The sequence below is a fragment of the Plectropomus leopardus genome, chromosome 1, assembly GCF_008729295.1.
Source record: "Plectropomus leopardus isolate mb chromosome 1, YSFRI_Pleo_2.0, whole genome shotgun sequence".
NCBI classification, from domain to species: domain Eukaryota; kingdom Metazoa; phylum Chordata; class Actinopteri; order Perciformes; family Serranidae; genus Plectropomus; species Plectropomus leopardus.
The window spans coordinates 4,558,725-4,584,504 of record NC_056463.1 but is presented as its reverse complement, the minus strand read 5'-3'; the positions used below and the strand labels follow the sequence as shown (position 1 = coordinate 4,584,504).

General features: G+C 38.7%; 1 protein-coding gene across 3 annotated transcripts in view; it reads right to left on the bottom strand.

Annotated features, from left to right (window-relative positions):
• kcnq1.1 (potassium voltage-gated channel, KQT-like subfamily, member 1.1) overlaps window positions 1-25,780 on the bottom strand; it is a 68,994-nt gene that overhangs the window by 16,233 nt on the left and 26,981 nt on the right. For all 3 annotated transcript variants that reach the window (XM_042488426.1, XM_042488421.1, XM_042488435.1), the window contains exons 6-10: window positions 14,159-14,299; window positions 9,775-9,885; window positions 7,935-8,030; window positions 7,649-7,765; window positions 6,174-6,312 (exon numbers count right to left, since the gene is read on the bottom strand). In XM_042488426.1, coding sequence (XP_042344360.1) covers window positions 6,174-6,312; window positions 7,649-7,765; window positions 7,935-8,030; window positions 9,775-9,885; window positions 14,159-14,299 — 604 coding nt within the window. The remainder of the gene's footprint in view (window positions 1-6,173; window positions 6,313-7,648; window positions 7,766-7,934; window positions 8,031-9,774; window positions 9,886-14,158; window positions 14,300-25,780) is intronic.

Here is a 25,780-nt window from a genome sequence, read left to right as displayed (position 1 = left end):
AAATGATGCGAGTGAAAAAAACTGAATGAGGTAATTTCATAGATGATATTTAATTAGCGAGTGCTTGGTGCTCTAAAGGGGAATTGTAGAGGTTTGATGAAAACAGCACAGTTACTTTTGTTCCATGTCTGCGAGAAAGACTGTGGGAAGGTCGCTGGTTGAGAATCATTTATGCTCCAACTCACATTTGTATTACACTGTCAAACAAATATCATCTTTATTTGCAGAGGTGGAAGAAGTATTCAGATCCTTTCTTCATGTGAAAGTACTGACACCGCACTGTGAAAATACCCCCCTACAAGCTGAAGTCTTGGATTTAAAATCATACTTAAAACAATTTATTATCAGCAAAATATACTTAAAGTAAAAGTATCTGTATTGTAGTAACATGTTCCTTTATATCATATTTGATGTTTTTGGCTTAATGTTTTTGGTTTGTGTCTTTTCACTGCTGTCTTTGTGCTTCATGTACTGTTCGGTAGTTTCATGGGTGGATCATTAGACTATTGGCCCCTAGACTCGTCTGCAATTATGTGATGTCAAAAGTTTCCAAGTTGGGAATTCGTTCTTCTGACTTTGTTGTGTTTATGTGCTTTGAGATCGTAAAGTGGGAACAATGTGGAAGCTACAAGTTCTAAGCTGTTTCCAGGTTATTTATATTTTTATAATATTATCTAATTTTTCATATATTTTATATATTATAGTATTTAATTATTCATTATATTTAATGTAGGTCACTCTGTACACTCCATCAAAAATTGATATTTAATCCGTGAATTAATAAAAAAAGTTTCTTACCATTGACCGGACATTGACTTTTGCCTGCCATTTTTCATACATTTATGATGTCAAATCTGCATTTTATGTTATAAAATAATGTTGTTATCAATGTTAGTATACTTCCCTGGCATATGTTACAGATAAAAGTTTGCTATTTAAAGCATGCATTACTCAGACTGTAAAGCCCCCTGCAGACTGAGATTTTTGCAATCTTTTAAGTTTAATGAAAGCTACACTCTGCGACATTGATCTGAATAAACTTCGGTACGAAATCAAGTTTGATGCATATAGTCTGTACTATGACATCACCTACTGAATTGTAGGCTACGATCAACATCCATCCAAATCAACAGTTTTAGAGACAAGACCAAAGTTATCTCCATGTTTCTTTAATGAGAGTCATCTGGTCTCAGGGTCAGCCCAAAATTGCGCAGTGTATACCAGGCTTCAGATGCATCTACACAGGTCGGTTTACGTGTGCACAACACTACTTTTTTGCACACAACAACGTGCGGATGGTGGAGGTGGATCGAATAACACATCATTAATAAGGGAAATATGAATGACATTATCTAAATTATTATTATTATTATTATTAGCAGAGATCAGAGGAGAGCTGCAGAGCCGCTATCCAACTCCTAATTAAGAGACGCTGCGCAGCGTAACTTCATAGATTATTTAAGAGGGAAAATACAACCCCTTTTTGCCCATTGCCCATTACTTTGCACACAAATTATGCACTGTTTAACTAGCCGAAGTGGTTGGACATGCCCTAAATGTGTCATGTGCTTCAGACCATGTGCTGTAGATTGTTGAAATAAGGCCTGGAGAGTCAAATCACAAAAACTAACCACTGTCATGAATCTTTGCATATAAACTATTAATTTAAAATTAAATATATATTATATTACAAGTGGATACAGTGTCTTCTAGTATCGATTCTGTGTAATAAAACATAAACTTGTTAAACTCAAATGTATCAATATTTTCTTAGATCACCTGAAGTCATTATCAGCACACTTGTTCCCAAGTCCCTCATTATCTCCCTGCATATATACCAGCCTCGTCTCCCCAGTCATTTTCCACACAGTCTAATGTAATCCACAGTCTTCGTGATCTAGCCCTAGTTTCTGCCTCTTTCCAGCCTGTTCCCGGTTCCGCCTGCCTGCCCCGTGCCTGCTTAGCTCGCCCTCGCTGACTGATTGCCTGTTGCCGAACTCTGCCTTGAACTTCCAACCAATGATTGATCGCTTTGAACTGCTCTGCCTGTGAGTCCTGCTTTTGAGTCCACATCTCTGTGTGCAGACCCGTTACCGCACTGAAGGCAGACACATTTGTTAAATGAAAGCAAACTGAGATTCTGTTAAATTTGTTTTCCTTCAGCCAGTGCTTTATCACTAATTCGTCTTCTCTCAAAACGGCTCGAAAGATTTAAAATGTATTGATAGAGACACAACACACGGGCTGCCTCAAAAGACTTTGAATGGATGCAGTATATGATTTGAATGGCTCCTTTATCTCACTCTCAGCTCTCCACTATTGATCCAGCAGTACAGTAAGCTGAGTGGAGTTTTGTAAGTTCAAAAGTGCACAACTGGAGTTCATCAATGCAACTTCACAATTTACAGCTGCAATGTGCTCGTCCATCTTTGATGTTTGGGCTTTGTCCTGTCCCGCTCCTGTGGCTGCAGCCCAACAACTGAAGCTCAAATCAAACATTCTCTTTTTACTGTATCATCAGTGAGTTAGTGGAGGATATAAGCAGCTTCACAGAGTACAGACACCTGCTTTTTTGGCTTTTAACCCACCTATCAGCCAAAAAGTCATTGGAATATATAGGAGAGTATACCCACTTCCTCCGACTTACCTTCCCGTCTACCTAGTGGTACATCTGCCTCATCAGCTGTGTTGGGCAGTAATTACTACAACACATTATGTCACATACTGCCGTTTTGCAGTGGACTTCTGCGTCTACATATTACACTTCAGGTATCTTTCTGTGTCTGCTATCTACATTCCGGGATGCCCGACGTAAACAAAAGCACATGCGGGCACGGATGGTTAGGATTCATAGCAAGTTATATATTAAATTTGGGAAGTCGTTTATGTAGAACATGTATAGGGGTAGGAATAAGTGTGTACTTCCTACTCCTTTTCAAACATGTGATATTTAAGTTCAAGTGACTTGAGTATTTGTTATTGAGACTGATGTGTAATTTTAGGTATTTTTTGTCTTTCTGTTTTTGTTCATTGCACTTGGCTGTAGGGCTTTTCTGCTTTTATCTGTGTTTTCTTTTGTTTTCATATGTTCGAAATGAAGATTCATTCATTCATTCATTTAGGATTAGGCAACAAGGGCACGGATGGTTAGGCTCAGTGAAAACAGGTACACTGTAAGGTGTAGAAAAGATGAAAGAGGCTAGTTATATGCACATCATGTAGATGCAAGGCTATCAAAAAACAGCCCACATGGGGAAAAAGGTAACATCTGCACACTTACGTCATTCGGCACAAGTTAATTTGAGAAAACATTTTAATCTTAGTTGGATCTCTGTCAGGTCAAATGTTTAAAAAGATGAAACCACACCTATTTATACATAATGCACACCAATAGGCTGACGAGCTCTATGGTGGCAAGTGCGGTTAACTATCAATAACCAATAAGGGTAGAAACGAAACATCGCATTAAGACGGGAAGCAAATCCCAGACATGAGTCTGGGGTTCTCGTTACTGGCTGCGAACTGAACCGTCCAGCGGTGTATCCTGCAGACACAGCAGGTGGCATTCGGCTGTACATGTAAAATAACACAACAATTCTGGCCGGCCACATTCTCAGCTGTTGCCACCCAGCCACGTGTGATGAGGATGCTAAAGGTAGCTTTTGGCGTTTCTTATGCTTACAGCACTGGAAAAGCGGTGGTATTTGACCATATCAGAAGAAGAACGGCCTATAATGCGTTACATTACATTACTTTTCACAGCAACGACTAGTGTAACAAATTACAAATACAATGTAGCAATAATATTACAGTTACCCCAAAAACACATAACAGCATTGCTTTTGTCGTCAGCCCCTATTGATCTGAAATCCAAAAATCAAGCACTTCCTGAATTCAGTTTTAGAATTGTCACACATGCACGTAACAAAGCAGCAAACCGACCTTAAAGATGGAAACACTTGTTGTCAGTGGCGTGCCCAATAAATACAAACGTCTTATTATTTGGATTTTGTTGGGGGGAAAAATGACAAGAACATTGTTGTTCCAAGTAGTGGTACTAATACTCTTTCCACTGCAAAAAGACAACCTCAAACCTCCTGAAACACCTACTACAACCGACAGTACAACAACGTGAAGGTCGGAGAGATACACCCATCCAAAGATGAACCCTATGTGGCTGCGTAGAATATCTGCAGCCTAACACTGACTAAACAACCAAAACTGGGTTTCAATCGTGGATATCTGCAGGCTACAAGCAACAAAGAACCAATAAAGCTTTATATGTGGTGGATGAAATGTTGCCTATGTATGGAAAATACTGACGAAAGAGAATCCCTGGTAAAAAACAAAAAATAAACAACTGCAGACTTGCTTTCCAGAGATTACCCAGACGTTCACAAAAAGGAGCACCTTTGAATTTTGAGGAGGAAGTACGCAATTACCAGTTTAAAAAGTAATAATATTGCTTTTCAAAAGCATAGCAAGCAATTACTTATTAATTTAATTTTTTGGGTAACGAGCCCAACATTGCTCATCAGCTAACATGACACCACTGTGTATCATCACCGAATGTGGGCTTTGCAGCGAGTGCAGCATTAGTCACTTCTTTTCATGCTTATGTGCATCTTGAGTGACATTGTGATTGTTTTTTCTGATGTTATTGAAACCGTGCACATGACTCACAAACTCATTAACTGGTTAACATCTGCCACACATGAAAAGACTCTTTCAGACTTTGCAACAATGTGAGCCTTATTTACTGTAACACCCAACCCAAGTGTTTTCTTAAAGGAGCAGTGTGCAGGATTTAGTGGCATCTAGCAGTGAGGACTGTAGATGCAACCAGCTGAAACACTTCTCCTGCGTATCAAGCATGAACTCCCGGGACTGTATTCACAAGGCTTCCTTGTACAAAGAGTTGCTCCTTGCGACGAAATTCTTGAAAAATTCTTAAAGAATTGTGACGTTTTCTAAGAATTTCCTTTTCAAGTTAAGACTAGATCCTAATAAAGATAAAAGTTATTCAAAAAGCTTCTTAGCTCTAAAGAGAGTTCCTAAAGTGAATAACTGTTAGGAGTAGGGAGGATGACTTTAAGAGGCTTTAGAGTTTCTGAGGCAGAAGAGATAACAGTAGAGGTAGAAGAAATATTCCCCAAATGCTGGATGACATTGAGTTAATGACATTCTACAGATTAGATGGTGCAGGGATAATGTTTGCTGCTCATCTTAAAACTAATTACACATTTCCCACCCAATGACAATACAATGGCAGAAATTAAGTGATCACAACACTGAGATAAATGGCAACTGGAAAAATGTTACACTGCAGCAGTGTGATCACCCAAAATGTGCTTTCAGTCACATATTGTGAACAGTTTATTTTATTCCCACGGGGTGTCCACACCCAGCAGGCTGAATTTGAAATTGTGTGTCTGTGACAACCAATCACATCTGGTAAAAGAATGTGTCTTTTTAAAAAATCTGCGTTCATATGATAACATTGTGAGAACAATCCTCGTGTACACGAACTCGAGAAAACAACTGAAAACACTGTAGTATGCGGTGTAGTATGCAGTATGCTTACGACACTTGCTCTGAGTACCTGACAATTTTCCAAAATCACTCCTAGGCTAGGACTTCCTGCTATAAATTTTTAGTCTAACTTAGAAGCTAAGAGCATTTTCAGAATGTTTGTGAATACGACCCAGTGTGATTAAAAACAGTAAAAACACAGAATAAAGCATTTTCATGTTGCAAATGAGTGTTTCTCGGATACTATTCAGCTGATTGCAGAAGGACCATTAGGGGCTGCAAACTATGGTGGCTGACACAAAAACTCCTTAAACTTGAATGGCCATATCTAGAGCCAGTTTGGTTTGTCTTTTCTGGGCTACTGTAGAAACATAGCGGCGCAACATGGCGATCTCCATGGAGGAGGACCTGTTCCCTATGTAGATAAAAATGGCTTTTTCTACAGTTCTTTCTACAGACAGTTATTCTTTTTTTCAGGTAATTAGAAAACATACTTACATGTCATTCTATATCTGTCATTATATCCCCCTGAATTGTGCACACGGGAGCTTAAGTAGGTTCTGTTGTAAACAAAGTTTTTTTTGTTTTGCTCTGATTAAAGTGGACTGGATCATAACTGCTGATTGTCTCGTCTTTAGTACCTGTGCCCACAGTGCTGTAAACGTCTGAACTCAGCTCCCTCCCGCTGTCAAACACAGAGTCGTAGGTGATGCTGGGAATTGTTGGAGAAGTTGGACCGTTGTCCTTGTCAGTGCTCTTCAGCTTCCTCTTTATCTTCACCTGCCCAAGAAATGCAAATATCTCAGCTCAACAGAGTTCCTGTGGGCTGCAAAACCATGTTCACCCGGTGTGGAAACATTTGAAAAAGCAAGCATGCATATAAACTTGTCAACCTCGGCCTGCTGAAGTTTTGCAGCAAGAATCTGACTGTCTGTGTCTGGCCAAAGAGCACAATAACACAATGAAGGAGGCGTCAGTGATGTAGTTTTCTATCTTTGTTGAATGGATATTTGAGCAAGTAATGAGTTGAGGGTCTTAGTGCAGCAGCAGAGACATTACTGTAGCAGAATCAGGTCAGAAAAATTCCGATTTTATATTTAACATATTTCATAAATGCAGATATTTTATCATGTCACAACTTTAAGGTGAAACCCTGCAGAGTCTACAGGGAAAACTTGACACTTCCCCAACCTTTTAAAATGCATGCATTAGTGTGGGCATGGTCAGATACCCAAGTTATTGAATAATCAGTATTAATATTAAACTGCTGCTGGCTGTTTTCTTAGTTGTTTATCTTTTTTTTCTTTTCTGGCTTAACTTCTTGTATTTTTTTCTCCCACAGAGATTTCCCATCGACAGAGACACCTTCCGCATTAATAATGATGATTACTCTTTAAAACTTAAATTTCAGATTTTAATCATTCAAATCACCAAAACAATAAACTGTTATAGTCATATTAAATGATGCTGCTGATTCCCCTGAGTTGCTATCCTTTTGACTTAGATTTATTCAAAGGGGAACACCATCTAAATTCAAAATTCCCATATATTATTTCCAAGGACAGGGAGTGACGATATCAAAAATTTAAACGGTGCTCACAGTGACTTTTCAAACAGCTCTGTAATATCCAGAAAATGCTAAAGTGAAACGTTCTCTGGTAGAAGAGGGGCTGGGGGATTGTGGATGGATACAAGCGACCAGTAGCGCAGGGCGGACACAAATTGAGGCAAATTTGTCGCTTATAGTTGGCATGCACCATTAGACCAATGGAATACCATGTATGATTTATTTCTCCATTAATTTACAAATTAGAGCTGGTATAAGTCCTATAGTATGCACAACTTTGTCAGACTGATTTGTTAACTTTTGGGCGAGTTCGAAGGTCAGTACTCCGACAATACACCACTTTCAATCCACCACGAACTACAGCCTTCAAAATGACCATAAAATTCCATCAACACCTCTCAATTTTCTGAATTACCTACTTGAGAAAAAAACTTACAGGATTGCAGGGCTGTTGTTTCATATTGCATAAGTTTGGCCTTGGCGTACCCACCAAACTGGAAATTGAGAATAAGAAGCAGTTACAGTGAAATCTATAAAATGATTACCAACCGATTTCTTGGGCTTGGGGGTGGACAGAGAGGAGGCGGGGATGTTGGATTTCTTTCTCAAAAACATCTTGAATGTGGCAGAGTCAAAGTTCTCCACCGCAAAACATCTCCATGATGTCTGGAGGGGCATGGAAATAGCAATATATTGGTTGGACAGGACTAATTTCATGCCATGCAAGAGAGAAAGCAAGGGTTACATGAAAGGATGGTCTCAATAATAAGACTGGGGCTCAGAGACAGTTCACTCCCCGGCTGTGTTCTGTTTCTGTATTTTTTCGGTCAAATACCTGAATGAGACAGGCGGCCGCGGGGATCTGTCTGTTGAAGTGTTTTTGTCTTTGCTTCTGCTGCACCTTCAGGGCGAAGCCTGAGCCTAAGATTCCCTGTGAACAACAGCACAGCGGAGTTACTGCTCATTAATTCGGTTTTAACGACACACTTACAGGCAGCAGCATGATTCAAAAGCCAGAAATAAACACAGAGTTAAACAAAAATTAGGAATAATGGGCTGTTTAATGCTGAAACATTTAGGTCTAGTATTCGCTTGGTTCATTAACTGAAATTAATAGATTGAATGATAATCACTTACATCTGTTCTCAATTTAAGATACTCTTTATTATTTATTGGTAACAGTTTCTTCAATGTGAAGGGGTTCTTTCGTTTTCTAAATGTCGTATCGCTGCAAATTGAAAATCATCTATGCTCGTCATTTTACACACGACACTATGAATATTGAACCACTGATCCAATAACTCGAATCTTAATTCTTTTCTAACACAACGCTTTCAAACAATTGACGCTGTTAATGTTAATCTTTAATGCGCATTACAAACAGAGACGATCCTGGACTGTGAAGCGGCCCCACAACCATCAAGGCACCAAATCCTTTGCCATCATCGTATTGGGCAACTCTCCATAAGCCTAATATATGTCAGGGTGCTTGAACCTTTTGATGAGTGTCGCTTGACAAAAATTGCATATTTTTGACATAAAAATGTGTTGCACCACTCTTTTCTTTCATGTTGCAAACACGGAGAATTTTATTCTGTAATGGTCATTTTTTTGTCCCTCAGTGTGATTGGTAATGTAGCTATTGGCTCTATGGAGAAAGTAGTTTTCATTTCACACTGACTGAGACCTTCATGCAGCATCTCTGTCCCATAGACTGTCTGACGCAATATCACAGAGGAGGGTCTGTTTTAACGTCACTTAAGCGCCACAGTGATACGGTTAGGACCGAGGTGCTTGCTATGAAGCCCGCAAGCATCAATGTTGTGCTAAAATGACACAAAGCACACCTCGCGTTGTTTTTCTGACATGAGAGGCTGTTCATGTTAATCTTCCAAGTGGGAAAGTTGTCCCTTGAACGCAGCATCAAAAATGGCGCCTTTTTTTGTTTTGTCTTCTTCTGCCTTGAGTTAATTGGCACCAAGTCAACCCTGAGCCCCACCCAGCAGTATCTTTGGGGTGCACTAAAGTAATTACCCCAAGGCAGGGACTTGTTTCGCCACCATAAAGGTTCTCGAAAACTGTCCAAAAGGGGCGGTTCCTGCATTAAAGACATGCATCAACGTGCGAGACCCTGTAAAACTAAACCTGAATTCCTGCAGTGGAAACGGGCTTACATCACACCATCCAAAATGTTTTTGCCTGTCCTGGTGGTGCACCGCTGATCTAAACTTTGAGGTCTTGGGACCCAAAATCTGGGAGTTGGCTGTCCCTCACGCAGCATCAAAAGTCACTTTGTAAGGAAAATGATACAAATCTCATGTAATCCTGTGAGCTGCTGCAGGAGAATTACAGTGCAATGTAAAGCTATTGTAGGGCTTGTCAAGGTCCTTCCAGCACTTAAGTCAAAATATTATGAAAGTATGTATAAAGCTCTCACTGTAATCCTTTCAAATCTGTGCAGCGGCTGGTGAAACATGTGTGAGCCGGCTTTGTTACATGGTTTTGTGGTTTACACGAGTCACAGCCACACTAAAGCCTAAAGGATGCACTCTGTGTTTTCTTAATACATTCTTAAAAGACCAGACTAATTACAAATTCAGTTCAGTAGAAAATCATCTGAAGGAAACAGTTCAGCCTGAAAGACGCCTGGTTGAGCAATTTGTGTTTGCACTTACTGCCGGCAGAGCAAAGAAGGAAATGGCAAAGACTGAGAAACAGGAAGCGATGGTCTTTCCAATCCAGGTTTGTGGCACTTTGTCTCCATATCCAATGGTGGTCACGGTCACCTGTGGAAAGAGAAAAAAACAACAACATGGAAATTAATACACGAGGCTTCATTCTGGCAGTGTCATAAAATGAAGGAATGATTCCTAAAACCCAGAAATTAGAATTTTAGCACTCCTGGTTCCCTCGTCTAGAAGTCAATGGATTTTTGGTTGGATGCCTGAATTAAGGTCTGTAATTAACATAAGCTTAAAATCTTGTCAGATTTTGTTCATAAAATATGTCAGATAATACCCCACTTGTGAATTTGAAAGTCGTAACACGTCTTAAAAAAGGAAGTCCTGAACAAGTGGCTAAATGACACAACAGAGCATCATCACCTCGAACACCACTTCACAGCCTCGTTGTGGTGATGACATTTATTCATGCAAAATGTTCGTTTATAGCCTAACACTTGCTTTTTTTTACTGAAAAAAACTTTAACCCTTTAACACCGGGATACACATCAGTTTTCTTGTGCCACATACGGATGCTTTTCATTCGAACCTTTGAAACTTGACAGAATTGGTTTGATTTCTATCCAAAACATAATGAGCAACTTAAAAAGAAATGCAAACTGCAAAAAAAAGTAAAGGTTACAAGGCAATAATCTGAAAAGTAGCTTAAGGGGATTATTAAATATGATCAAAAAGCAAGGGGGAAATATGCAGAGAACAATATTTATAGTTTTCTTTGTTATGTATTTAAAATTATGTTACAGGGAAAATATATATATATTTAGGACTTTCTTGAGGTAATTTTCTTGTTTTTTTTGGTTTTTAAACAAATTATTTTTTGAGCATTTTTATTTTAATTATTAAATTTATTTAGTTTTACTTTTTGCTAATTTTTGGGTCAATTTTGTTAAGTTGCTTGTTGCCCTCTTCCAATGTTTTTTTTAAAGAAAACAAGCCAATTTGCTCAGGTTTCAAAGGGTTAAGACTTGTAACCTTTTGTTCGCCGCAGAGCTTATTTTCTGCAATAATCCAAAATCCAGAAGAGAATTCCCTTTGGCTTTTATTAAGAGAAGCAGAGCAACACTAACATCCAGGTCGGCCTGAAAAAAAAACTTCATCCCTGGAGTACTCTTCCATAAAAACAGCTGTTATCCCGACACATGTCGAAATATGATTAATAGCTGTTGTTTCTTCACCAGGTTTGTCTAAACTCTGGCCCGGGGACCAGCTTTAGAAGGGACTTAGCTAGTTTTTAAAAAATAATACATGTTGCCTACCACACAAAATTGGTAAATCAAGCAAGATCACTTTGCATCTTTTCGTTCACCTCTCAGTGTCAGGGCTCTCATACAGTTTGCAAACATGCACCAAGTATGGACTATGCAAGTGCAGCCAATGATCGACATCGATTTTCTCCTGCTGCGTCCGCATGCCTTTCAGAGGCACTGAGATCTGAAAAAAGTGATTTGATTTCTTTTGAATACATGGAGAGAAATGCAATGAGCAACTTGGCAAGAAAGTTCTGCAAATTGAAAAAGAAAAGAAAACAAAAAAAAAACCACAGGAAAAAAATGTTAAATGTTAAACAATATTAATCACTATTATAATTGCATTTTAAAATTATGTTACAGAAAGAAAACAGATTTTCTTTCTTTTTTTAGTACTTTCTTAAGTCATTTTCTGTTTTTTTGCTTCTTTCTTTTTGGGCACTTAATTTAATTTTCTTGTAACTTTTTAATAATGCCATGCTATTTTATTGGCTGTTTCTTTAAGTTGCTCATTGCCTTCTTCCCATTCTTTTGAAAGAATCAAAGCCTGTTTGCTCAGGTTTCAAAGAGTCACATTTGTCTTATTTGCATGTTGTTGTTTTTTTGAATAATCCATATGACACAAAGAAACCGTTGGCCCAAAGGTATTTTCACAATATCTTATCTCATCTCCATTCCCAAAAAAAAGTTTGGACACTCTTGTCCTTTACTCTTGGCTCACAGACTTCTCAGTTTTGCAGTTTCACCCCTAGACGACACTAAATCCCACGCACTAGACCTTTAAATCCACTTTGAAAGAGACAGAATTGCTGGGGCGCTTGTGCTTAAACGGATCCCTTGGATACGTGGCTCATACTGCACTTTGTTTCTTGGGGATGTTTCACAAGGTTATTTTTCTGTTTTGCGTCTGTTTATAATCACTTGTAGCCTTGCGCTGCTGCTGTTCTTGGCCAAGACTCTCATAAAAAAGGGAGAATGTATGTTCAAGACTTTGTGGCAATCAATCACACATAAACACACATAAAAGTCTAAGCATAAAAATAATAATTTAATTTATGTTCTCTGCTATATCATGTAAGCATTCTTGTTGTACTTTATTGATCCTTTGCCCGCTTGATCTTATTTTCTTTATTATTATTGTTTTATTGCAGGATACTTTATTTGCTTTTGTTATTTAATTTGAGGTGAGATTATCTAGCGTTGTCTAGGGTTTTTTCTGTATCTCACCTGCACAATCTCCTGCTATTATGTTGATGTTTTGCTGATTTGTTTTTTTTACTGTGCAAATAAACAAATAAACAATAAATAATAAATAAAAAGCACGGAAAGGACTTCTTAACTAACACTTCTGACACAGCTCCATAAGGAATACTGTGTCATTTTATCAGACAGCACGCTTGAAATGTAAATGATTTGTGACTTGACCCCAAAAAGCAGCTCTGGCTGATTGTGATCAATCTGTGTGTTTGCTGTAGCGCACAAGGCCGATGTTTTCCCTGACCCTCCAAACAAAACTCTGACCTCTTCACCTCTCTGACTCTCGCTTCATGCACAGAGAATACAGACCGTGATTGTGAGAGTGGCCTCGAATCTGATAAAACTCACAGTATGTAGTGTGTAAATGTTGCAAATAAACCTTCATTTATATGAGAGAAGAGGTTCTGACTGCTGTGTGCGAGTACATTTTTTATTATCAGAGTCCCTGAAGTTTCTAAGCAGCGGAGTGGGTGGTGACTTATTGTCTGAAAATAAATTTCCATCCTGTATTCTCTGCACTGCTTGTTTTGCTGCTTGTATTAGCGGCCCACTGGATGTGCCCAAGGGTTTTCGCACAACTCCTACTGTAACAACAGTAGTACAGATAAAACAGTTTGAGTTTGACCTTTCGCTCTCCAAATACTGTTTGGAGCAAGTCAGCATTTTTTGCAAACTCTTACTTTTTGGCAAGACGGGAGAGTGAGTCAAACAATATTTAGAAGATGAGTCAAACTCTCTTTGAAACATAATGCAATTAATGTCTGATTGAAATGTGATGATGACTGTAAAATAATAACAGGGCTTTAACAAATAATTGAAACAAGTCAAATGTATTAAATCACCAAAGCTGACAAAAATTAACTGGTGGGCTTCCCCTTTGAAACCTGGATCGACACCAGTTTCTGTGCTTTTTTCAGTTTTTACACACCTTTGGCATGTTATTTAACCCTTTAAAACTGAGCGAATTGGTCTGATTTCTTTTGAAAAATAAGGCTAAAATGGCACTGAGCAACTTGGCGACAAATGTCCCCCAAAGTTGCAAGAAATTAGTTAAAGATGACAAGAAAATAACCTGAAAATTATTTTTTTAATAAGGAGAAAATGAAAAAAATACAATACTTACAATTATATATCTTAATGTATGTTACAGAAAAAAATGTTTACATTACAATTTTTATTTTTATTTCTGGATTTATATAATTTTAAAATATCTTTTTGTTTCTGTACTTTGGCTATTTTGAATGGTGATTTTTATTTTGAAATTTTTAAATAATTTAGTAATAAATTTTACCTTTTCTATCTTACCTCTTTACTCTTTTATTGCAAATCTTTATCCTTTACGTTTTATCTTTTATTGCTCTGTAAAGCACTTTGAATTGCCCAGTTTAACAAAATGTGCTATACAAATAAAGCTGCCTTTCCTTGTGTTTGGAACATAATGGGTTAAACAAATAAAGCACAATGTGTTAATTAGCAAACTTTACATAGAACGGGGCTAGCTGCTTCCTCCTGCTTCTAGTCTTTATTCTAAGATAAGCACAGTCCCCTGGCTATAGCTTTATATGTCGTCAAATCAATCTTTTCATCTCAAAAGTATTTCCTAAAATGTCAAACTATTCCCATAGTAATAAATAAAATCAAAATTCTGCAATAAAATCACAGTCAATAAAACCTCATCATATCCTTCATATATCAGACATGTACAACAGTGCATCAGGTCTTATGTGCACAGTCTCACTCACACACACACACACACACACACACACACACACACACACACACACACACACACACACACACACACAGACTCATACCCCTCCCCACCACAGAGCATCAGCATAGTTTCCAAACTCGGTGGAGCCGCTGCTGTCGACGGCATCTTTCTCTGCCAGGTAGACAAAGTACGAGGAGAAGATCAGGCTCAGAAAGCCAATGTATAACGTAGTGATCAGCTCCTGAAATACACGCGCACACACGCACAACAAGTTTCAATAAGGGATCAGTGACAAAGAACACAACAAGATTAATGACATATCTGTACATCTTTATATGTTTTCTTACACGGCTCCTCCCGATAGCCACAATGTCCCAGTCACATCACTCCAGCAGTTAACAGCCTGTCGGCTAGTGAGGATGTCTTTGCTAATAATATGACATATGGATGTGAATATTCATGTAAATGTGCTGTGAATGTGATGATAAAAATACATTTCTGAGCATCCTGCCGTCTCGGCGGGCTTGATGACGAACTAAAAGTGGATTCACACTTTGAGCTGAGTAGCTTCTTATCGGTTTGGTAAAATGATGCTATTCTCAAAAAGGACGAGGCTGGCATTATTCAGTTTTTTTTTTTTTTTTTCCCACCAGTCCACAAATCCAAGGAAAAGACTGAATGTGTGAGTCAATTTTTCAACGCCGTGGCTCTCAGCCCGGAGCCCATTTGCTCCGACTGAAGACATAAATCTCTAAAAAAATTGGGTCACAATATTATTGTTTCATTTGTTTTAATGGCGCAGAAATGTCCTCAAACAGCTGGGCGTTGTGACTCAAACAATCATGCATTCATTAGCTTTTATTAACTATTTTCAGCCACGGATTAATACACATTTATTGTGACAGTAAGTGTGTCAGCAGGGCGGTTCATGTGGGATTGGCTCAAAATAAACTACAGTGGCTGTGTTCATTGTAATCAAGAAACGTGTAACCCGTTGATGTGCTTTTTTTTAAGTTTTGGACGACAATGGAGCTCTATGCAAGCATACGTTAAAACAAGCTTTGGCTCCACAGAAAGGCCTTGTTAGTAAAGGATCAATTCATTATTGATTTTGGTCCTTTCATGGGATTTGTTGACATGCAATCCATGTTAAAGCTGCATGAAATACCCGCAACATATTTAATAGTCAGATTTTATTGATTTTGGATGGCTCTATGGTATATATTTGGTGCTGTTTATGTGATAATGTACAAACTGCAGCGCACGGTGTCTGTTGTTGTCGACTGGCTTTTTAATATATTGTAAAGACCATATGTTTCAGTCACCCAAGGGCCTCGTTTGTTAAAATGTGTTTGTTTAAAATTAATATGCAAATCAGGACATGTTTCATGTTTTGATGTATTGCTTACATTAACGACATCAAACCAGACGCCCTCGTTGCAAAGCTGCATTCTTAATCATGAAAAAGCTCATTTTTCCAGTAATTTTCAGTGGCACTTTTTTTTTTTTTTAGCCCAAAATCAAACAGAAGAAATCTTAAATAAAAGAAGTTTTGTGAAGTTTGATCATAGACTGTAAAAACAGTGGATGTGGCTACATGTGGGCTCCTGTTCTGAAGCCTTCGTGTCACCCTCTTGGGTTTTAGAAGCTAGAAATGAAGTCAGAATGGCAAAAATGAAGATTTTCTAAACACGTAATGAGTTTCAAAGCCTCGCTTTATTTGTTGATGTGAGTTAATTATTCATAAATAATAGATAATCTCCCATTTTCTTTTGAAAAAAGGTCTCTTAAGACCATTTATTGTCATTTTCACTTCAAGTTGTCCATTTGAGTGTATAAAAAAAAAAAAATTTTTTTTTAAAATCCTGATTTTTTTTTTTTTTTTGCTAATTATTCATGATAGCTTTTGGAGGAAAAATCCATAATTACAAAATTTTGGGGGGTTTTAAACGAGTTAAACAAATCAAAAAAGGTTAAATCTTAAGTCAAATTTGTTTTGTGAAGTTTGATCATAGAGTATAAAAATAACGGACATTGCTACCATGTTGCACTTATTGATTTGTGGACTCCTGTTTCGAATCCTCCATGTCATCGTCTTGGTTTTTTTTTTTTGAACCAGAATTTAAACATATTTTAAGTCAAGATGACAAAAACAAAACAAATATATATGTAATGTGTTTTAAAGCACCACTTTATTCACTGATGTGAGTTCGTTATCGTTTCGGAGTGGACTGAAAAAATACGCAAATCTTTCCTAATTTTTCCTTTTTTGCTAACAATTCATGAGTGCACGTAGCGTAAAAATCCCTCATTGCAATATTTTTTGTGTTACTTAAAGTGTTAAGAAGATATAACAAGGTCAATTAAAAAAATTAAAAAATCAGCCCCCATTCAGTTTTCATGAATGTTGAAATTAGCTTTCATTCCTTCATACCTTCCTGAAATTTTGCCAGAGTATACGGTGTAGGACAGCATACAGTAATTGTGCAGCGCTAACAACTCGCTGTCTGTTTACAGTCCTGTAACTGAAGCCTTTGCACGCTGAGTCCATTTTTTTGGTCCAGACTTGACGCATGTCAACCGCTTTGGCACACAGATTCCGAAAGTTTTATTCGTAATTAAAGTTTTCAGAACAAGTTCAATTTTCTGCGTTTTTCACATCCGTCAAAAGCCCTCAGAGAGTTTTTTGATCAAGAAACAGTGAAGAAAAATTTGGCAGCAGGACAAATTCACAACAAGAGAGACAAACAGAGCGCACAATATAATTTCATAACTGACAGCTCACTTTCAGCAGGTCAGATAATAACATTCAGGTGGATGATGATGACGAGGAGGAGGATGTGACAGAGGAAGAGGACCGCACACAGACAGAAAGACAAAGTGTGGAGACAGAGAGGAGGAGAGCTCAGTCCCTTCATGCAGCTGCGGAGCCAAATGCAAAACACGAGAGAGAGTGGCAGCAGACAGAGAGGTCACTCCAGTAAAGAAAAGCAAGGGAGCCATTGTCTCGTTCATGTCGTGTCACAATGAAATGTGCTGGACTCATTGTGCAAAGTTTCTGTATGGTTTTTTTTTTTTGGATGATGGATTGAAAATCCTATAAAAAAAAAAAAAAAATAGAATCAGTGTGCAAAGGCCTTTATCCCCCCAGAACTAGATGCTGCGGTGTCTTTCAACTCAGCTGTCAGATCCACCAGTAGATACCAGAGACTGAGCCCTGGCGGTGCCTGCTGTGCACTACATACAATGAGTTTAATAGAAAGAGGATTGCCTGTATTTATGACAGTACTGAAAAACATACTGGATTTCTAAATCCCCCTGTATACCTTAATACTGTGACATCACTCATGCCTATTCTCTACTGCAAAATCCCCTCCCTAAACCAATATCAGTAAAAGGATTGTTTTTGTTTTCTTGCCAGCCAAGGTCATCATAGTTAACTTAAAAACTGAAACTAGGTGTAAAAAACATTTTAAGTTACACGAGATAAAGATAAAACATTATTTTCTTTAGTTTTATTCTTTGTCTGTTTGGTCAAATTTGTCCAAGCATCAGGATGCGCTGGTGCTAGGGCTGGGCGATATGGAAAAAGACTTATCACAGTAATTTGTTTCGGCGGAGAATGAGAGCGGAGCGGACAATTGGAGACACCAGCAGAGAATGAGAGTGAGTGGACATTCGGAGACATCGGCGGAGACACTGGTGGAGACATGGGCAGGGAAATGCGAGTGGAGCAGACAATTGGAGACACCAGCAGAGAATGAGAGCGAGTGGACATTCCCCTGGCGGAGACACTGGCAGAGAAGGGGAGCTTAGCGGACACCAGCAGGGACACCAGCGGAGAATGACAGCGGAGTGGACAAGGCAGAGACACAGGCAGAGAGTGAGAGCGGAGCGAACATTTGGTGACACCGGCGGAGACATTGGTGGAGACACCGGCGGAGGCACTGGCAGAGAATGAGAGCTTAGCAGACACCGGCGGGGACACCACCAGAGAATGAGAGCGGAGCGGACAAGGCAGAGACAAAGGCAGAGACAAAGGCAGAGAGTGAGAGCGGAGCGGACATTTGGAGACACCGGTGGAGATACCGGCGGAGATTGAGAGTAGCGCAGACATTCAGAGACACTGGAGGAGACACCAACGGAGACACTGGTGGAGAATGAGAGCAGAGCGGACATTCGGAGACACCGGCAGAGAAGGAGAGTGGGGCTGACACTGGCAGGGGCACCGTTGGACACGGAGAGCGGAGCTGACATGCCTGCAATGCGTTCTTGACATTCTATTGACTACATCTCATATGTCAAACGAGGAAAACATGTATCACGATTGATATCTGTATACTATATATATATTGTATATTTTATTTTATTGCCCAGCCCTAACTAGAGCATTAGTTTGTTGAAACTATGGCAGCTGTGGCTCAGGAGGCTAGCAGGTCGCTCCCCGGCTCCTCTAGTCGCAGGTCGAAGCATCCTCGGGTGACATACTGAATGCTGAATTCAAATGAATGTGAGTGTGTTTACTCTGAGTAGCAGGTGGCACCTTGTACGGCAGCCTCAGCCACCTGTGTGTGTGTGTGTGTGTGTGTGTGTGTGTGTGTGTGTGTGTGTGTGTGTGTGTGTGTGTGTGTGTGTGTGTGTGTGTGTGTGTGTGTGTGTGTGTGTGTGTGTGAGAGAGAATTGGTGAATGTGAAACGTATTGTGAAAGAGCTTTGAGTGGTTGGAGGACTAGAAAGGTGCAATTATTATTTACCAGGACGTCTCCATGACAGTGTCGCACATTCATGACACACTTATACTGTCATACCGTTTACCCCAGTGACATTTCAGGAAGGTATGAAGGTATGAAATATTACACAACAGGCTGTATCCAGAGGTTGTTTGAAATTAGAGAAAGTCAGAATGAACTGCATGTTCACAAAAGCGGAGTGTAAATGAAATGTAATGTTTGGGGTTTTTTGACAGTAGGACTATATAATTTTTATATACTTAATTTCTGTTACTTTCTTTATTTCTTCTTTTTTTTAAATTTCTGTTACTTTCTTTTTTTTTTTTTGAATTTCTGTGTACTTGTGTATGAGTTTTATAAGTTGTAAAAATGTCCAAACTAAACTAAACTCAACTCAACTCAACATACTGCCCAGACTTAGAAGAGAACAAGATATGTTAACCCCTTGAAACCTGGATCTACACCAGTTTTCTTGTGCTGTGGTCAGACGCCTTTCACAAGCAATTTAACCTTTTGAGCAAATTGGTTTGATTTCTTTAAAAATATAAAAGAGAAAAAGGCAAGTAATAAGTAATAAATTATCTTAAAGATTATTTTTTTTGAAAATTCTATGTTTGATCAAAATTACTGTTAGGGGAAATTCAGCATTCGCAGGACATCCCTACCAAACCTTTCGCCCTTGCAAATGAAAAAAAACCCAAAACATTATTCCTCAGGCCGCAGCTGTCACCAGCATAGCGGCATAATAACAATATGTGTACCATTACACCTTACACAGGAAGTTCAACTGAGTTGAAACTCAAAGTATATTCAGTAACAATCACCAATCACTGGAGGGATGTTGATTAAATTCAGATGGGCACTAAATCATTAGAAATGAGTTTGAAACCCAGACAGCTGCTCTCTCCTGGTGTATTTAAAATAACTATGAAGCATCTCATTGCAGATCCAATAAGGAGCTGTCTGTGATTTGCTCAGGAGGTCTAATTGGGCTTGGCTCTTATCCTGTCTGACTGTAATTGGACTACTGCTTTGTGAAAGAGCTCTTTAAGTGAATGTTCTCTCTGCACTCACCTACTACGTAATTTAAGCCGTGTTTAACCACTCAGAGTGCCAGAGCACTCACTGCACTGAATCGGACTGAATAAGTGAAATTCTTATTTGTGTCTCGGCCCCAGAGCTGTCACTCCTAGACTTTTCGGAGTGCCACAAAGGAACAGCAGCAGATTATTGCGAGAACGACTATTTGCCTGACTTGAAATAACCTGAATGTATCCTTATATTACCCTACACTTACCCTACACAAATAGCACTTGCGCTCCACTGGTTCTCTGCGTCTGCATTTCTTCATATGCCTACACTTTTTTTCCTGCATGTTTTGGACATTTCTGAGCATCAAACCTTTGGCAGTGAACACGGGAGCCTGTAACACCTTTAACTAACATCCCTGCTTTCGACTCAGAGGTGCGTGCCTCTCAGAAATAACAGCTTGTAAAGCTTTCAGGTACATCTTCCCTGAGTCACTACCATGGGTTCAGTCGCTGCTGTGACCTGGCAAACACATTCAGGAAACATGTGCTTCCAATCTGCCGGCAGAGCAGACGAGGAGCAACTGTGCAAAACTGTGATTACAAGCCACAAGCAGGAGAACGCTTCTCTGTGTGGATTTAAATGGTGTAATAACACGAAGAATGGCTTCTGATTGAAGTGACTGAGACTCCATTGAGTTTAAAAACTCCAGCTGTGAACACAGACACGCTGCAGCTTGAAGTGTGTTTCGGCAAAAGAGTGGCTTCACCACAACTGTCAGAAAATCACCAAGGAACAAATATAAGAGGTGTTGCACAGTAGCGTCCAGCTGGTTGGTAGTTTGACCTCTGCTGTACTGCCAGTTGTATTATTGCACACTATATTTCCCTGTGCAGGGCTCTATGGGGTTTTAGGGGCTTTAACGAATCATTATTTATAGGCAAGAAAATAGTGCAAAGTAAAAAAAAAAAAGGAACTAAGGATGATGATAATTTATTGTAATTCCAAAAAGTGTCTACATAAAGGACTGAAATGAGGTACTCTGGTCTTCATGCAAAAAATAAAATCAATAAAAGACAGTACACAATAAAAAAAACAAAAAACAATAAAAGTATTTAAATATTAATAGTGAATTAAAATGTAAATATAAGTAGAGAATCAGACGAGTGTGAGGATAAGAAAAAAGTAAAGTGGACCTAAAGTATAAAAAATAAAAAATATAAAATAAAACAAAACAAAAAAAAAGTCAATTTAGCAGAATTTATGACACTAAAAGAACATGAAAAAGCCCAAGCTCACTCAGAGTTGCTCCCTTAAACACATCTGATGCCTTTGAAACTAATTATACTAATTATGAGCTGGCCTATCCAAAGGTCAGTCTCCCATCTCCCATCTGCCTCCATTTGTACATTAATGTGAAAGATCTTATGGTCCATCCCATCACCAGCTCGTCTGGAGTGGGACTCGTCACTTAAAACCTCAAACAGTCCAGTGCTGACTTGTTATTCTTTACCACCCTGAATGCATGGAAAGCACAGGTGTAGGATGATGGAGGATCCTCCTACTACTTTAAATTCAATCTTACATGTAAAGTATTATTAAGCTCATGTATGTAGCTATAACTGCAGGTTCACAGGGTTTTACATGATACTTCGTGGTAAGAAAGAAAATCTTATTTCTGCTACAAAAATGGTCTCAATTTCTTCTCATTTTTCAAGTTTTTACTTGAAATACTAGATTGAGTCAGCTAGAGCTGCAATAATTCATCAGTTAATCGATTAGTTGTCAACTATTAAATTACTGGGCTGGTACATTAAAAAAATAAATAAATAATTGAAATGATCAGTTTCCAGCTTCCTATTGGTACACTATGCAGGGCTTTAAGTTATTTTTTAACACGCTCATCAGTGACAGTGAAAGTAGAAGGCAGATTCACTTTGTTCTGGTGTTTTGCGTAGCTATATTTGCGCTTTTTCAGCGCTGAATGCCTGCTGCTTACAGTCTAGCACCCGGTCACTTCTTCTTTATAAAGCCTAAGCCTCACCTGTGCTGTGGGGGTCCAGCTGGGCAATATAAAGATATTATATCTTATTGAGATATAACACTATACATTGTCGTAGATATTGGAAATTGTTATATCGCAATATGGAATAAATGGTGTTTTTTCCTGATTTTAAAGGTTGCATTACATTAAGGTGATGTACTTTTCTTAATTTATCAGACACTTCTGCCTGTTTTAATGTTTGCCTTTACCTGTGTAGTCATTATATTTACATTGCTAATGATTACTGATCAAACCTGGAATTGTGTTAATGCTTTTTTCAAAGTACCAATAGTCGTTCCTTCAACAGGGAATAGGGAATTTGGTTAAAAAAAATGTAATTCCCTCTCCCAGTGTTAGCATTAATGAAGCACTTTTGAGGAGATTTTAAAATTATTGACATATATGTCGTATATCAAGATATAACCTAAAAATATGGCAATTTTCTGCCCATATCACCTAGCCCTAAGTGCAGGTGCACGGGTATAAACATCCCGACATATACATTGATTTTTTAGGAAATTCTGCAACTGTGAATACTTTCTGGTTTCCATAAGCCTTAATGAAAGTGAATTAAATATCTTTCGGATGAGCACAAAGCCAGACTTTGAAGGCATCGTCTCAGGCTTTTGGAAACAATCGACATTTTTCACCATTTTCTGACATTTCATTTACCAAACGGTGTATCGATTAATTGAGAAAATAATTGACAGATTAATCTGCAGTAACCCCAGTGTCACCCAATGGCATCTAAAAAGCACATAAATGACGCAGTCTGAGAGGTAAATGCACACAGCCAATGCCTTAAACTATAAAGCGGGTAAAAAAAAAAGACATCGCTTTGTTTTCAGTGGTCACCTGCTGAAACGGTTGGGAACCTCTGGCCTAAGACTTTGCTACATTTTACCTACACTGCCTTTACATGGTGCGTTCAGTAGCACAGGTTGTGCAGTTAGATAACTGTTAAATAAAGTAACCATAACTGCCTCTATCTAAATTTTTCTCTATTTTTATCTTAAACCCATATCTTTGACCATATGCATATTTCAATCATTTTATAAAGAATGCACCATCTGTTTTATTGCACATGGTGATTGCTTGTGGGACATTAAAGCTTGGGAAGCAAACAAATCTGCGAGCTCATATTTTACTTGCTGTAGCAGATGCGTCCACTCCCCCGCCTGTTTAAACAGATTTTTAGCCGACTCGGCCCCGTCAGGCCGATCACAACTGTTTATCTAATACGCAGTATGTTTCACATAATGAACTTGCAGGGCCTTTGGGCTTCACGCAAAATACTTGACGATGTAATTTTGGCTCACGCACTCTCGTACCGGGGACACGATGATGAGCATAAACACAGCTTAATAAAGGGGAGTGTTACTAAGGCACTTTTAGAAAACAACTCTGATGTGTATCTGCTCATGAACAATTATCAATTCTGATGGCACAAACGGTCGTTGACAGATATATTGGTGCTACATCATCATAGCTCGACTCTGCAGGCAGTAGTCTGTTTACTTCTGCCTGTCACTCAGCACTACGTCGTGTTTTTTTGCTCTGATTGGCTGTGGGGTCTTTACAATTGCATCCAGAGGCATTTTGGTCTATGGCTGTTAATAACACCACATCAGAGAACTAGCGGCGATGAAAGCCCCCTGCTGTGTCGCCTCATGTCGCCATGTCTCAGCCGTAAAAAATGCATATGAACACACCAAACCAAACGCCAACCAACACGTGTGTTCGGCCTGCGTGGTGGCTGTCTGTATTCATCATTCAAAACAGGAAACCGGAGGACCGTCATGACGCTAGTTAGCCAGTTAGCACGTTAACAACACAATCTAATGCTGAAGACCAAAGCATATTTACCGAGTGGCAGTGAACAATAACAAAAACCACTCGGAAATGTTTCTGTTGTAGAGACAAGCAGAACAAGTTTGTTTTTACCTCACTCCCTCTTAACTTTAGGTGTTTGTTCACATTTTTCACTTCCATTTCTCTTTTCGTGCACTGAGCTGAACGGCCAGTCAGAGTGATTTCATTCACCGACAGGCTCCACGGCTGTCCCAGCTGATTCAACGTGCTGAGATGCAGCACACACCACGGCGACGAGGGCCCCAGACTCTCGCTTTGGTGCGTCATGGCCATAACTCGCATTTACAGTTTGGCCTGTTGATGTCAGGCTAGGGATGCTATGCCTTTGCAGGGAAACATGACAACAGTTTAACAAAATACTGTGATCAATCAGTATCCATGCTGACAAATGTTTCCTGCTTATGGCAAATCAAAAAAACATTGCAGCAGTTACCTGTAATTTGATATCCTCCTTCATAAGTGCCCTCAATAGCCACAAGTGTGATTCCATGCAGAGTGGCACCCTGTAGCGAGCTGAATTGGTATAGCTACGGGCCCAATATCTCCCTGCACAGACACTCTCTGTCTTCACTGCTGAGGTCGATGGCTGTTTGATGACAGGCCTCAGCGAGAAGCAATATAGTCATCAGCCAATGGGCCGATACAAGGAAGCACAGTATGCGGTACAGTAGGAGCAACATCCCTGATGCTCCGCTCACCTTCATTACTCTGCGTTTTCCCACAGACCTCAAAGACAACTTCAGTTACCGGTGGGAATAATCACAGCCACCTCTGACTCCACTGAATGACACTCTGGAGGAGGCCACAGCCGCCTCTAACAGAGGAGCTTATGGCCGTAACCTGCTGCACAGTGGCTCTTTTCTTCTGACTCTGCTGAATATTCATTTGGCTGTAATATGCATTCCCATGTGGAGACTCTGCACCGTGTAGTATTGAAAAATAATACACGACGAGGAGAGGCTATAAATCCCCTGACAGAAAGCCTCCAGCTTACTAATAACAATCAGAAGCCTCGAGGCTTTGGACTTGGAAATGTGATGTGATTTCAAAACAGCCCTGTCTCATAGAAATGTTGTTTATATACAAAGAATTTGAAACAGCAAATATGTTTTTCAGGGAAATGAAATGCAGAGCGAAAGGCATTTTCAAGGAGATGTTTCTAATTAACGTACCTGAAATACTGTAAAAATGTTGATGCTGAACATTATCAACATTTAACCATAACAAAGAAAAATTGGTTTGGCAAGAAATGTCCTGCAAAATGTATATATATACACAATATATATATAAACTTGAAAAAAAAAGCTGCTATTGAACATTTAGGATAAAAAAGGGAAAAAAAATCTAAAAGGGGGGGGTAGTAAAAAATAAAATACAAATAAAAATAATTCTGACTTTTAGGTAATTTTCTGCAAACTTTTTACTAATTTCTTCCTAATTTTTGGGCCATTTCTTGTGAAGTTACTCATTGCCTTCTTCCCATATTTTTTAAAGAAATACAGCCAATTTACTCAAGTTGCAAAGGGTTAACTCAAAGAAACATTGTCACAACTTTATATATTTAATATTGAAAAAATTATCATTATGTAGAATCTGCTATGAGGAAGAGGAGGACCAGCTGCATTTGATTTACATAAAGTATGAAGTATAAAGTCACTTTGTTATGTAACAAAAAAAATATTGTGACAAATCTTTGTAAAACTGCAATATGATACGGGAGAAAATCTGAGAGTGAAGTGATGAGTGGGACTATATAGAACTATAAGCACTCTATACCTGTCTTATATATTTCAGTTTTTTTAAAAATATAAATGCACTCGTACTCACAACTTGATAATTTGTATTGCTGAAGTGATCCTATTAATTTTTATTTGTTTATTTATTTTCTCATAGGTAAGATTACATCTTTATATCAACGTGTTGTCATCTGTGTTATGTGTATAATTATTCCCCAATAAGAAAAATATATAAATAAAAAAAAGAAACATCTCTGAACATAATCCTGACAGCAATTATGTTGTCACCACAACATAATTATAAATACAATT